Source organism: Dasypus novemcinctus, chromosome 1 (genome assembly GCF_030445035.2).
Source record: "Dasypus novemcinctus isolate mDasNov1 chromosome 1, mDasNov1.1.hap2, whole genome shotgun sequence".
Taxonomy (NCBI): Eukaryota; Metazoa; Chordata; class Mammalia; order Cingulata; family Dasypodidae; genus Dasypus; species Dasypus novemcinctus.
The window spans coordinates 152493662-152508197 of NC_080673.1; the positions used below are offsets into that span (position 1 = coordinate 152493662).

At 34.8% G+C, this 14536-nt stretch overlaps 1 protein-coding gene across 7 annotated transcripts in view; it reads left to right on the top strand.

Annotated features, from left to right (window-relative positions):
- CLOCK (clock circadian regulator) overlaps positions 1-14536 on the top strand; it is a 134711-nt gene that overhangs the window by 103963 nt on the left and 16212 nt on the right. For all 7 annotated transcript variants that reach the window (XM_004460594.5, XM_004460595.5, XM_058298419.2 and 4 more), the window contains 8 exons: positions 773-855; positions 1073-1179; positions 2987-3134; positions 3700-3775; positions 8526-8667; positions 9839-9939; positions 10450-10539; positions 14087-14239. In XM_004460594.5, the coding sequence (XP_004460651.1) occupies positions 773-855; positions 1073-1179; positions 2987-3134; positions 3700-3775; positions 8526-8667; positions 9839-9939; positions 10450-10539; positions 14087-14239 (900 nt within the window). The remainder of the gene's footprint in view (positions 1-772; positions 856-1072; positions 1180-2986; positions 3135-3699; positions 3776-8525; positions 8668-9838; positions 9940-10449; positions 10540-14086; positions 14240-14536) is intronic.

Below are 14536 nucleotides of genomic sequence, written 5' to 3' on the forward strand. Positions count from 1 at the left end.
AAAAAAAAGAAAAAGAAGGCAGAAATTTGTTTCTTTATGCTCAAGAGTTTAACCTTAATCCTAATGGGATAAAACCATTGGAGGTTTTTAAGCAGGGATGTTATGTGACCATATTCTAGTATAACTGTGACCCCAGTATAGAAGATGATTTAAAGAACAGAGATCATTTGGGGAAAGGTTATAGCAATAAATACAAGTCAATGATGGCAAGATTCTAGACTCTAATATAGGGAAGATGGATGGATGGAATATACTTTTTACATACTTAGATGGAAACTTGAAAAGACTTAGTCATGGCCAGTTTGATGGTGAAAGGGTGAGAGCAGAAGAGTGTGTTGTGACTATTGGCTTTCTACACTTCTGCCTTTAGACAGGTATAGTCTTTCTATTAAATGAGATGGAAAATTGTTTAACTGGGTATTGGGTGTAAGGCAGTTAGTTCATTTAAATAATGAGTTTAAATTGCACAGGACATCCTAGTAGAAGTGTCGACTCAATTATATGGAATTGTGATTCAGGAGAGAGGTCTGAATCCAGAATCAGGATTATAGACATATAAATGAATGAAGATACTTCAGGAATATGACTCCGCCAAAAGCCTACATGTAATAGGTATTTATTGCCACATCCTTTAGTAATAGAAAATGAAACATGTTAAAAATTTGTTCAGAGAAAAGTTATCTGATAATGCCTTTTATGTGTAACAATAATTAAGATTCTTCTAAGGACACAGGAAAATATTTCTAAATTTTAATTATTAATTTATTTGTAGGAAATGTGCACTGTTGAAGAACCTAATGAAGAATTTACATCTAGACATAGTTTAGAATGGAAGTTTCTATTTCTAGATCACAGGTAACTCCATTTTTAAATTCCATAAGAGGGTAATAGTCTTATTATAACTCTTGAAATTAGTAGACTTTAAGGACAAACGTATTTTCTAATCAAGACTTTCAAATCCATTATCCATTTTTCAAAATATAAAGACCAAAATTTTTTTAAAAAACAACTTAATTTCTAGTCGGAATGTTTCTTATTATGGGAAAAGATAACATTTATTTATGTAATTTAGGGCACCACCCATAATAGGATATTTGCCATTTGAAGTTCTGGGAACATCAGGCTATGATTACTATCATGTGGATGACCTAGAAAATTTGGCAAAATGTCATGAGCACTGTAAGTAGATTTTAATATTTCTGATGATAACTTTTTAAGTCATTAAGCAGAATATCTTGTCCTGTTAATAAAACATGAGAGAATACAGATTTATAACCATTTTTATGTTTTTGAAATATACTGGAAGATTTTACTTTATATAATTCAATTGGAATCATAAACTTGTTTTACTTATTTCATTCTGTAATGGTAAATTCAGTTTTATAATATGACATTTAATCTTGTTCTGACGTGTATGAAACTATTTGTAGTAAAAAAATATTAGATTACTTTGAATATTGTAATAGTATACCAAACTATTAGAATACCATTTCAGAAATTTTGATCTCCAGACATTCATACTATACCCAGGAGTTCGGTATGCATTTAGAGAATCTATTTTAGAAAGCTCATAGTAAGTGTTCAGTTAATTTTACCTGTCATTGTTGTTCTTACTAGCAGTTGAGGCATTATCATTTCACTGTGCCAGGTACTGACGTAAGCACTTTATTTATATTATTTCTATTATTCGTTACTATAGTTCTAGCAGGTAAGTTACCATTGTTATCTCCATGAGTGAATGGAGGCACAACAAGGCTATGTAATTTACCCACACATCATAGCTTGTTGGTGGCAGAGACAGGATAGGCATCTGTGTCCTCTTGTTTACCACAATGCTATTCACTCTTTGTTTCAGATGTTGGTTTTAGTGATAGGTTTTATTTGCTTCTCTTACCCTCCCCTCAAAATCTTACCCTCTTAGGTGTCCTGTAAAGCTTTATTAGGTACTTAAGATACTTTTATGATTTCTTATGCTGGTCTGATAAGTCTTTCTATGAAAATGAAATATGTTATATAATAGCATAGGATATGGAAAATTTTCAGAGCAAAGTTATTTCAGCACAAAGAGAACATTATTAACTCTTAAGTGTCATGGGCACTAGGCACCACAGTATGGTGAAAACATCTGACATTTCTACTAATCAGCTGGGTAATTTTGGACAAGTGATGATAACCTTAATTTCCTCATTAAAAGAAGAGGCAGATTCCTAACCAGCATTTTCTTAGGTATGTTCCACTGAATATCAGTCCATTATGAAAGGATTTTATGATCCATAAACTATGGGAATACTTCTCTTTTGGAGAATCTTGCCATCTATTAGCATACTCAGGGTTTTATTTTGTTTTATTTTTAGCGTACTTAACAGTTTTGAGAAGACTAAGGAAACTATTTAACATAGTGTTTTTCAATTAATTTAACCACAGAACCCACTTTTTGCTTAATATCTGCTGAAAGGCTTCAGAATTTATCATCTACATAGCATTGTTAGGGGATAATGTACCAACAATTGCTTCAAACAATTAAATTATTCTGATATAGGTTAGTTAAGGTTTAGAATTAAATGTCTCAAAGATGTCATATCCTGCCAGTATATCTGTGGGGGAAAAAAACTCCAGTGTGATTACTTATTGCTGTTAGCCTCAGTATACCTGGCAGGAGGAATTCAGCAGTATGAATACTGTATGCTTAAGTATTTGGAAGTTTATCATGTGTGAAAGTATTTAAGTTTAGCAGAGCCTTGCTCTGCTTATATATAGCAATGACTGATTTTAAGTTGGGCTCTTTGGAGTATCTATTAATTACTTTGGGACCTTAAGCTATCTTTCAGAGTAGCATGTTCTTATAATTGATAAATATTTTTTGAAATGTCAAAAAAAAATTGTATATATAGCTTTAAATGTAAATGGTAAATAACAGAATCTGTTAGACACAGATTCTTAATAACAGTATGTGTCAAAGAAAAATATTTTTCTCTTTTCTTTTTAGTAATGCAGTACGGAAAAGGCAAATCATGTTATTATAGGTTCCTGACCAAAGGGCAACAGTGGATTTGGCTTCAAACTCATTATTATATCACTTATCATCAGTGGAATTCAAGGCCAGAGTTTATTGTTTGTACACACACTGTAGTAAGGTAATAATCCTTTTAGAGAATTTCTAAATGATATTAACATCCTTTGGCAATGTAATATTTGTGCATAACTTGTTAATGAACTACCAAGTGATTCCCTCCCCCCCCCTTTTGTATCCAGCCTTTCTATATGTTGTTAAATTTATTTAAAGGGATTATATAAAATATAATACTAGGTTTTTATAGAATAAATCATTCTTGACCTAAGTTTTCTGGTTTAGAGCAAAAATGTGTCATGTACCAATTTCAATCATCATTAAAGGAAAACAAGAAAAATAAAATTTAAGAAAAGGAAAACAAGAATAAAAATAAGCTTACTCTTCCTTTATTTCCTCTTAAGTGCTATGTAGTTACAGATCATTTGCAGTAGTATATACAGATTTGAGATAACTAGAAAAATGCATCTTGAATTAACACAGTACACTAGAGAAATGTTTTAGATTTGAATAGCATATAGAAAATTTTAGTGATGAACAAGTGAGACATGTAAACACTGAATCATTGATACTGTGTGCTTGTATACTAAATGCATGCCTAACACTAAAATTTGATATTTTCAATTTTGTAGTTATGCAGAAGTTAGAGCTGAAAGACGACGAGAACTTGGCATTGAAGAGTCTCTTCCTGAGACAGCTGCTGATAAAGTATGTTTCTTACAGTTTTTTAAAAATCATTTGATTTCTTCCCAGTAAAAGGAGACTTGGTTTTATAGAAAATTATTTGTCTTTTCAAATATTTCATTTCCTCACTTGTGATAGGGATATGATTATACTTTACTATTTATTTTTACTTTAATTTTTTTAAATGTTATCTTCTAAAAAGGATTTGAGGAACCTGCAATTCAGTGATAATTGGGTGAGAGACATATCTGATCTCAGATTAAAATTACCATTTAGTAATTGCCTACCCTGTGCTATACTAAGTTCCTTGTATGAATTTCAAAATGTCTTTTTTATCTAGTAGGTAATAGCCCTATTTTTAAAATATTGAAGCTAAGATGTCAAGTGGTAAAAAAAAAAAAATCTCCTGAAGACATGTGGCTGGGAAGTTATAGGCAGGATTTGAACTCTGGTTTCTCTTTTTTGTTTATCAAGTATAGTGTATTAGTTATCAATTGCTATGCAACAGATTACTCCAAACATTAGTAATGTACAACAAAAGACATACATACCTCACCATTTCTTTGGGTCAGGAATCCAGACATGGTTTAGTTGAGTCCTCTGCTTCAGGATCTCTGACAAGGCTACAATCAAGGTGTTGACTGGGGCCATAGTCATCTCAAGGTTCAACTGAGGCAGAATTTGTTTCTGAGTTCCCTCTTTAGTTGTTGGCAAAATTTAGTTGCCTTTGGGCAATTGGACTGAGGACCTTGGTTCCTTGTTGGCTGATGGCCAAAGGCCACCCTTAGTTCCTTGCCAGGTGGCCTTCTCTATCAGATACCAGCAGGATGGAAGTCACAGTCTTTTGTAACCTAATCACAAAAGTGATATCCCATCCTTTTTGCCTATTCTATTAGTGAGAAACAAATCACTAAATCCAGCCTACAGTCAAGGAGAGGGATTATACAAGGACATGAATACTAGGAGGTGGGTATCATTGTAAGCCATGTCAGAAGGTGCCTACACAAGTCGTATTTTCAGAAAATCAATGGAATAAAATGACCCAAGAATCTATATAAAAATTTAGTTAAATGGGCATCATGCCAAGGCATAATATGGGGGACATCATTCAGTTGCTACTCAACAAACCTTATTAAGCATCTTCTTTGTGCCAGGCAAAGCGTGGATCCTGAGAATATAGAAGTGAATAGTCCAGGCAGATTTTCTGCTCTCTTGGATCCCATGTGAAAGAATTTTTCCAAACAGGATTTGGATGCTTAGAGGAAGAGTAAACAGTCTGTTTTTGTGAAATAAATTATTCCCTGAGGATAGGGATTAAAGCCTAGGGTTCCTTGAGATGGAGATCGTTCTGGAAACTGAAGCATAATGTAAGGATTGTTCGTCCTTGTTTCTTTTTTCCTCATGCCGGTATCCAATCCTAGTAAAGCCACTTAGCCCTCTTTCCAAAATATACTCCAGCTATGTCTCCCTTCTCTCCATATTTACTACCATCACTGTGATCATCCTGGAGTTCAGGGAAGAGGTCTAGCTGAGATATATTTTTAAGAAACTTCAATGTGTAGATGGTTTTAAAGTCATTTTAAAGTTATGACTCTATTTGGGATCACCAAGGGAATGGCATAGATACAGAAAAGAAAATGACCAAGGACTAAGTCCTGGGGCACTCCAAAATTAAGAGGTAAAGGAGAGAGGAAGAACTAGTCATAAAAGGGAGACCAAGGAACCAGGAAACTACATTGTCCTAGAAGCCAAGAAAAGAAAGTGTCTCTTTGAAGAGTGAATGATAAGCTTTGTCATATGCAGCTGAGTTGAGTAGATTGGATAGATGAGGAACGAGAATTGAGCATTGAGTTTAACATGTTTTCATTGGTGGAGTATGGATGATTAGAGTGGATGTAATAGAACATTTTCTGGGAGAAGTGGAATTAGAAACAGTGAGTAGAAAGAGGGTTTTGATCCAAAATGGAGAGAAATGGGGCAGTCATAGGGAGGGGAAGTAGGTTTAAAAGAGGCTTTTTCTCTTTATTTTTTTAAGATGAGAAAAATAATAGCATGATTACATACTGGTAAGAATGGCCTGATAGAAGAGAGAAAAACTAATATAAGGGAGAGACAGAGGTTAGAAATGCTAGAGTAATGGTCTTGGGTAGGTGAGAGATGATGGGATCTAGATAAGTGAAATGATGGGCTGAGCTAGGATGCAGATAGATTATTCCTCTATAGCAGGGGTCAGCCCACTATGGCTTGCAGGCCAGATCCAGCCCTTTGCCTGGTTTTTGATACCTGCAAGCTGCAGATGTTTTTTATATTTTTAAATGGTGGGGCGGGGAGGAATCAAAAGAAGAAGACTGTTCTTTTTTTTTCAAGATTTTTTTTTTAATTATTTATTCCCCTCCCCCCCTTGTTGTTTTTGCTTGCTCTCTGCTCTCTGGGTCTGTTCATTGTGTGTTCTCGGTGTCTGCTCATCTTTTTAGGAGGCACTGGGAACTAAACCTGCAACCTCCCATGTGGGAGGGAGGTGCCCAATCTCTTAAGCCTCATGTGTTCCCTGCTTGTTGTGTGTCTCATTGTGTTTCCTCATTGTGTCTCCTTCTTGCGCCATCTTGTTGAGTCAGCTCACTGCACCATCACTTTACATCAGCTCACTATCTTGCTCATCTTCTTTAGGAGGCACTGGGAACTGAACCCGGGACCTCCCATGTGGTAAGCAAATGCCCAACTGTTTGAGCCACATCCACTTCCCTGTCCATAATGTTTTATTGGAACACAGCCACACTTATTTATACATTCTCCATGGCTGCTTTTGCACTGTTAACAGCAGATGTGAAGAGTTGTGACAGAGGATGTATGGTCTGCAAAACGTAAAATATTAACTATCTGTCCCTTTACAGTCACCATGTCGTGTTTCTTCAGCCATGTTCAGCAGTGAAGGAGCAGGCATCAAATAGATAAAAAGTTGGGTTTAAGCAACATTGGAATTTTGCCAAGGAAGTATAGTGAAGGGAAACAGGAGCAAGGGAGTTGAAGATATTTGCAAGGGAGTCGTTATAATAGTGAATTGTGAATTTAAGTTGAGTAAAGAGGGGGAGGCAGGATATAAAGCAAGGGAGCATTTGTGAACATGGGGTAGAATCAGTGTATTATAGGTTCCATTTGAGCCAAAGGATTATTTGAGTTGGCCTATTAAAGGGAATTAGTAGGAAATAGAGGAAGTGGTGGAACGAGTGAGATGTTTGAAGTTGAAATTATTGAAGTTTTGTTCTTACTAGTAATGACAGGGTTTAAGGTGTAACTAAGAATGAGTGGCTGAGGACAGATGAAAGTCAAGGTCTTTGGAGGAGAGGACATGAAGGTAGAGAAGAGGCCATGGTTTTGGATATGTGGACGTTGATAAACTTGGAGGGTATTGCTGAGCCAGGTGCTAACATTTTAGTCCAGGCCCTTAGTGGGAAGTGACCACAGGGTTAGCAAATGACTACAGCAGTGAGAGAGAGTAATATAGTGTGATGATGTCAGATTCAAAGCTTTGACTTCTAGGGAAGGAGGGAAAGTAGGCAGGAAAATGGTCTGGAAACAGCAGTAGGAGGATTTCTATCCTACCTCCAAGGCAGTGGTCTAAGGATTGTGAGAGGAAACAGACATTGCTTCAGAGATGTCCAAGGAAAGTGGTAGCCTTCGATATCGTAACTCAGAGACATGGAATTCGTAATAAAGATGAGGTTGCTGATTGTGAACTGAAGGCAGGTGGAAGGTTTTCAGGAGCTGGGAAGGAGTAGGAGATAGAGACAAAATAGAAGCACTGGATAGTCCTTAGAGTGCAGGAGGTGAGGCATTCAGGTCACATCACCTTTTCTTTTTTTCCATAGCACAGGTAATTTTGAAGTCATAGTATTCACTTATATGTAAATACATATGTTCATATATTGTTCTTCCTTTTATGTAAACTTCCCTTTATGTAAGCAGGAACATTATTTATTTCTTGTTCACTGCCACATAAGGAGTCCTTTCATGGGACACTTCCATCCATTATAATAATGATTTAGAGAAGATGGGTATATTAGTATACTGTATTAACAGGTATGGTTCTGTATTTGGTGGTGGCAAGATAACTGTTCTCATCTCTAAGTATAGGGTAAAGATATCAACTGAGAGAGGGAAACAGGTTTGGAAACAGCAGAAAAGGCATGGAATAATTGGGGAATTGGGAAACTGGGCCTACCAGATAAACTAAACAGTGTTGCAGCCTAGTGTGTTCATTTTAGGTTGGTGATTATTTTAGGATGGTGGTATTGTTTGTCAGAGGACCCTTGAGCAAATGGCATTAGGATTGGAGAAAATGGTTTGAGGTGGATTTTAATTTGTACTTCTAGAGGTGCTACTGTGTCTGATGATGACAAGGTAAAGAGCTGGAGTGACTGAAGTAGGGTGGAAGAGATGAATTTGAAGAAAGCTAAGAAGCCACTATAGGCTTTTGGATAAGCCATCCCTATGGATGTTGAAATTATGGAGAAAGGTCAGGGTTGAAGTGAAGAGGAAGATTGTGTTCAGTTTGGTGCTGAAGTTCCAAAGATGCCTACAATACCTTGTGGAAAAATGAAAAGTGTCATCTTCTGTTGTTTCTTCAAATAGAGAAAGAAGCCAAAACTTTCTGGCTATAAAATGTTACCTGGCTTGTTAGGTGTAACCATTGATTTCTCTTTAGCAAGTAGTATTGCTAATTTGTGATCTCTGAACTGAACCACAAAAAAACATTGCTTCTGCTCTGCCTCCTTAGAGCCAAGATTCTGGGTCTGATAATCGTATAAACACAGTCAGTCTCAAGGAAGCACTGGAAAGGTTTGATCACAGCCCAACCCCTTCTGCTTCCTCCCGGAGTTCAAGAAAATCATCTCACACAGCAGTCTCAGACCCTTCCTGTGAGTAACTGAACTTGATAGCAGACTTCTTTTAAGAGGGTGCTTCTAAATTGTTTGAAACTGGTATAGCGTTTTTCATCAAATGCTTCTTTAAAATACGTGTTTGTGTTTCTGAACTATATTAACCCTTCACATAAATAGGAGACACATTGTTCATATTTAGCAAAGAAGTTTATCATGTAACCTTTAAAATAGGTAGTAATACTGGTACTAAATTTTTTTTTAGGAGGTACCAGCGATTGAGCCTGGGACCTCATATATGTGAAGCAGTACTCAATCACTGAATTCACCTGATCTTGCTACTTAATTTCTTTTTAATCATCTCTTAAAAAGAAAGCAAACTATTTATTCCTTTTTTCCACTGGTCGAACCCGTGAGTGTGTTCTTAAGCCAGTTTGGTTTTTGAAAGATTTTTAGTGTTTTGCCTTTATGAAAACTTTGACTGCTGTCATTAAATTAGTAATCAATTCCAGGGCAGAGGTGAGGATAGGAAATTGCAAAGCAATGTCCACATACCAGTCCTCCATCAGTAACTATATGTTAACTAATCCCTTCCATGACTGAAAGCATTTCTACAAGAGAGATTTCTAGATTTTCAGATAACAGATTTTTCTCTCAGGGTTAGTAGATAGTGGTTAAAATGATAGATTTTGCTATATAATATTTACCACAATAAAAAATTTTTTAATTCATTCAAAAAAAATTAGCAATCATTTTTATATTTAAAGTTTTCCTATTTCAGATATTTTCTTTGTTCTTAGAAAGGATAGAAATAATTAAAATGAATCTTCTTACTATAGTGGCTTTCATGAAATGAGTAGAAAAATAACTCAAAAATGATTTTCATTCACTGAACTGCATTTTTTAACCGATTTTATTGATACATATTAATAAAGCATACATTTCATCCAAAGTGTACAATCAGTGGTATTTGGTAAAATCACATAGTTGTGCATTCATCACTTCAGTCATTAGGCATTTTCATTATTTTCATCATCATCATAATAAATAATAGACAAAGAAGAAAATTCATTACCTCTCATTCTCTGTGTTTCCCCTGTTGTACATAGCTGCTGTTTCGGGAATTCTTATACTGAAATGCATTTTTAAATTAATCTTTGAAAATTGTATAAAGAACTAATGCTGTTCTGTTTTTGTTGACTAACCTCAGCAACACCAACAAAGATTCCAACAGATACTAGCACTCCTCCCAGACAGCACTTACCGGCTCATGAAAAGATGGCACAAAGGAGGTCATCATTTGGTAGTCAGGTAAACTCTTTAGTTAATATTCTTCTGAATAAAAATTTAAAGGTTAAAAAAAAAATCTAAGTCTCCAGAAAGCCATTCATTCACTTATCCTTTCAATAAAGAACAAAATAATTGTTGATACATAATATTTCCTCAAGGGCTCTCTTTCTGTGAAATAGTTGGCACAGATATCAGTCATTATTTTTCACATAAAATACTGGATTTTTCTTCAATTCTGAGAAAATTATTTAGAAGCATTTTATATGTAAGTTCAGATACCAATTACCTTCTTATCCAGCCAACTTTTACTGAGTAGCCCATGCAGTGTACTGTGCTCAGTGATTTAGAAGATAAAAAAAGAGACCACAGGCATTTCCAGTATAGAGGGGGAGACATACCTGTACTCAACTAACAAAGGTATGGGGCAAATTGTGACCTCAGTGATAAAGGTATCATATTGATATTTCTGGCGGGATGCTCGTATACAGGAATGATCATCATTCTAGTTTTATTTTCTTATTTTGTTTCTAGTCCCTAAATTCCCAGTCTGTTGGTCAGTCATTAACGCAGCCAGTGATGTCTCAAACTGCAAATTTATCAATTCCACAAGGCATGTCCCAGGTATTTATTGTTTCTTTGTTTCAATTGACTATTTAAAAATGATAAATTGCTTTTAAGTTAATCTGAAACTACATTTTTAGAAGCAGTCTTGATTGGGGGCATTTAGGATATCTGGGTACATTTTTGATTGTCATAGTGATTTTGGGGTACCACTAATCCCTATTAGGCAGGTCCGGGGATGCTAAATGTTCTTCAGTATGCAAGACACTCTTGCACAACAAAGATTTGTCCCACTTAATATACCATAACTTCCCCCATTAAGAAACACTCCAGACCTAAAGATATTAAAGATGAAACACAGTTATTCATTTTGTTCTACCTGTGGATATTGTAAGAATTAGAATTAAGAATTAACTTTATTCATATATTCATTCATATATAAGACATGTCCTTGTATGTGACAGATATTGTAGGTTTTGACAATATAAAGATGAGTGAGATATAATATCCATATTAAAAGGCTTTATATCTAGAGATGACTATAATACAGTATTATATACTGTAGTCTATGCTAGAGGTATAATATGCTGGTAAGTGAGCACATTAGATGGGCCTGAGGAGGTGAAAGAAAAACCTTCTGGAAGAATTGTTTTCTGGACTGAGTTCTGAGGGTGGTCTAAATATAGAAAGTAGCAAGATAAAGGAGAGGTATTACAAAAGTGGCCTTAAATTAATTTTGGTCATAACTTCCAAGCTTGTAATTTCTAACTCTGTACTCTCTCAGTGACTTAAATACTTTAAAAATACTGTTGAGCAGTAGTAAAATTAATATAAAATTTTCAGCAGTACCTTGATTTTAAATAATAGTTGACAATAGGTAAAAGGAATGTTTTTAAAAATAACTATCTTAATTGGTTAAATTATACATATATAACATATATAACTACACAGATAAATATATTAGTGATGGTATAACTACATAAATTTCATTATCTTGATTTCTAACAATGTTCTGTCATGTAAGAACTTTTAAAATAGCATTGTATTATTAAATATTATACTTAATTGCAATAGATTAGTCATCATTGATCCCCCAATTCCTATTTATTCTGAAATGTTAATTTCGTGTGAATATTTAGACATACCTTTAATATTAGTTCATTAATAACAGAATACTGTTATAACATTCCTTAACATTTTAAAGGAATATTTTCATGATATGAATTAAATCATTTAATATGTCAAGAATGTTAGTAAGCAGGTCTCACATCTTGTTCAATGATAATAACAACTAAGTAAAGAGCAATTAATTAGAGTGGATTTTGCATGTTTTATATAAGAAGGTATAGTTTTCACTGCAATTTTAGTGAATAATAATAGTAACAATAACGGCATGCATTTTTTGACTTCTTACGATGTGCCAGGCATTGCACTAGGGATTGCCTCTTAGTCCTATGATTTTATTTCCTATTATCCTGCTTCTTGTGTTTGTTTCTGTTTTATTATTTGAACTATTTTAATAGAAACCCTTTAAATTGTGACAATGTAATTTTTATCCAAAGGTACAGATAACTTTAGTTACAATAAAGATACATTTATACAATATAAAAATAACAATTTGACTAATATATTTAAAAAATAAAAGCCTGAGGGAGTTGAGGTACTAAATTTGTATTATTTTCTTAAACCTATGGTATAATATGATATGGTTTAGTTATTGTCGACTTCAAAAGTCAGAGTTATATGCCATGAAAATAATGTTCAGTATCCTCAAATCAAACTCTTGAAGATAGAGTAAAAAATCTTTGGGAGGCATTTCTTACGTTTAGATGAAGTTCACTGTAGGAGACTGTCTTAAGATTAAGACAGATTTCCAATAAAGTGAAAGTCTTTCTACTTTCATACTGTGTCCTGTGTATTTATTAGTTGACTATTCATAGAAATTGGACTTAAGAGGTGAATCATCAAATATAGCTAGATTACAAGCAGTAGAAAGTAGGAGCTGTTTATGACTCACGTGAAACATAGAGAAATAAGTAAAGAATATTCAAAACCCTGGAAGTAGAATAACTTTGTTTTCATTGAGGCATGTATTCATTCATTTATAATTTGCTTAACCCTTAAAAACTCTGTATTTGCATGAATACAGTTTTAGGCAAAAATTTGAATGTGAAAATATTTTGGTTGGATTTGTCACGTTATTGTAACTTTGCATTCTTCTAATGTGTACAAATAGAGGACATTTTAGGGATAAGAGAATTTGATATGAACAGTTGTAGGTGCTAGCTGCTTTTTCATTTATTAAAGGATATAAATGAATCTACTGGAGAAGCTTTTTTTTTTATTCCTGCATTTCCATCATCTGTAACCCATTGCCTTCACATAGAATAGAGGTTGAGTAAAAGAGCAACTAGAGCAGATTTTACATGTTTATGTGATAAAAGTATAATTTTTATTGAAATTTTAGTTATATATGGTAATAATGACAAGGATTTTTTGAGTTCTTATGAGTGCTAGGCATTGCACCTAGGGGTTTTATATATTCATTTGAATCAAATGAAACTGAGGTAAAAAATGCCAAATATGTGCAATTTCAAATGGTTCAACCTAATACATTGACTCATTTAATATCAGAACAACCCCATAAAGTTGGTGACTTTATTATCTCCATTTTACAGATAAAAAAACTGAAGCCTAGAGAAGTTCAGGAACTTGTTCTAGTTGGTGGTAGAGCCATCATATGAGCTCAGATCTGCTAACTCCATTGTATAATTGTTTCTGTAAAGATCTACTCAGGAGTCAGAAACCAGAAGCCAGACCAGAAATTCAAATAGGGATATAAAATATAAGAAATTAACTGGTAATAGTGATTAACTATACTGAGGAGACATAGCAGATGTAAATAGCAGCCACTAACTGTAAGTCAAAGGGAGAGTACCCAAGGAAGGGGCAAACTTGGAAGATTGTCCCCAGCCCCCTAAGCCACTCCCTATTCCCCAATTCCTTACCCCACACACATACACAAAAACACTAGGCTGAGATTCACATGTCATCGGAACAGATGTAGTGGGGTCCATTGGTTAACATGGGGTCCATTGGTTAGCAGAAGTTCACTTAAGTTGCCACAAGCTGGAGCTGTAAGGAAGCCAGCTGCTAGGGGACCAGCAAAACTTGGTAGGAAGCCACCCATTGGAGTACATGTAAGAGGAGAAAATGTCCACTCGGGTGCCAGTGAGACTTGCTGGAAAGCTGCCTGTTGCAGTGCTGATCAGAGTGCTGGGAAGCTGCCCACTGGCAGCTGTGCCATGAACAAAAATGAAAAGCTCTAAAACCAGGGAAATTAGTTCCTTCCTCTTGTGTGTCTCGCTTCAGCACCCTCTATTGAGAAAACTAAATTTGTGCATGCTAGCAAGAGATATATGATGATAGGGTCTAATTCCAATGTCACAAAGCAGAGCAAAGATGGTTAGATTTGGAGCTGAGAGGCAGTGTGTAGATATCTGGTATAACATTCCTAACTCATGATATACTGCTTTTCATGTTGCACAATTATGAGGAATAAGTAATTCTAAAGTACGCTGTACTTTTCCCATGTACGGTACTTCAGTTTCAGTTTTCAGCTCAATTAGGAGCCATGCAGCATCTGAAAGACCAGTTAGAGCAACGGACACGGATGATAGAGGCAAATATTCATCGGCAACAAGAAGAACTAAGAAAAATTCAAGAACAGCTTCAGATGGTCCATGGTCAAGGGCTGCAGGTAAGTTACTCTTACATTTGAATACAAAGATTAAGTCTTCATCCACATTTCGGTTTCCTAGGGAAATTGATTTTTCTTAATTGACAGTGAGATGCAAGAGATACATTTCATCAGTTCACTTCAATTTTACCCAGTTTATCTCTTCAGTATGATTATATTTACAGTCTCTAAAGATAATTCATTCATAAGGGTATTTCCTTCAACAACCTTATTTCTCCAGATTAATGGAGTCATCTTCTAGTAGTCCAGTTTTTAGTAAGATTAAATACATATTATAAAGATTTCATTTTATATAAA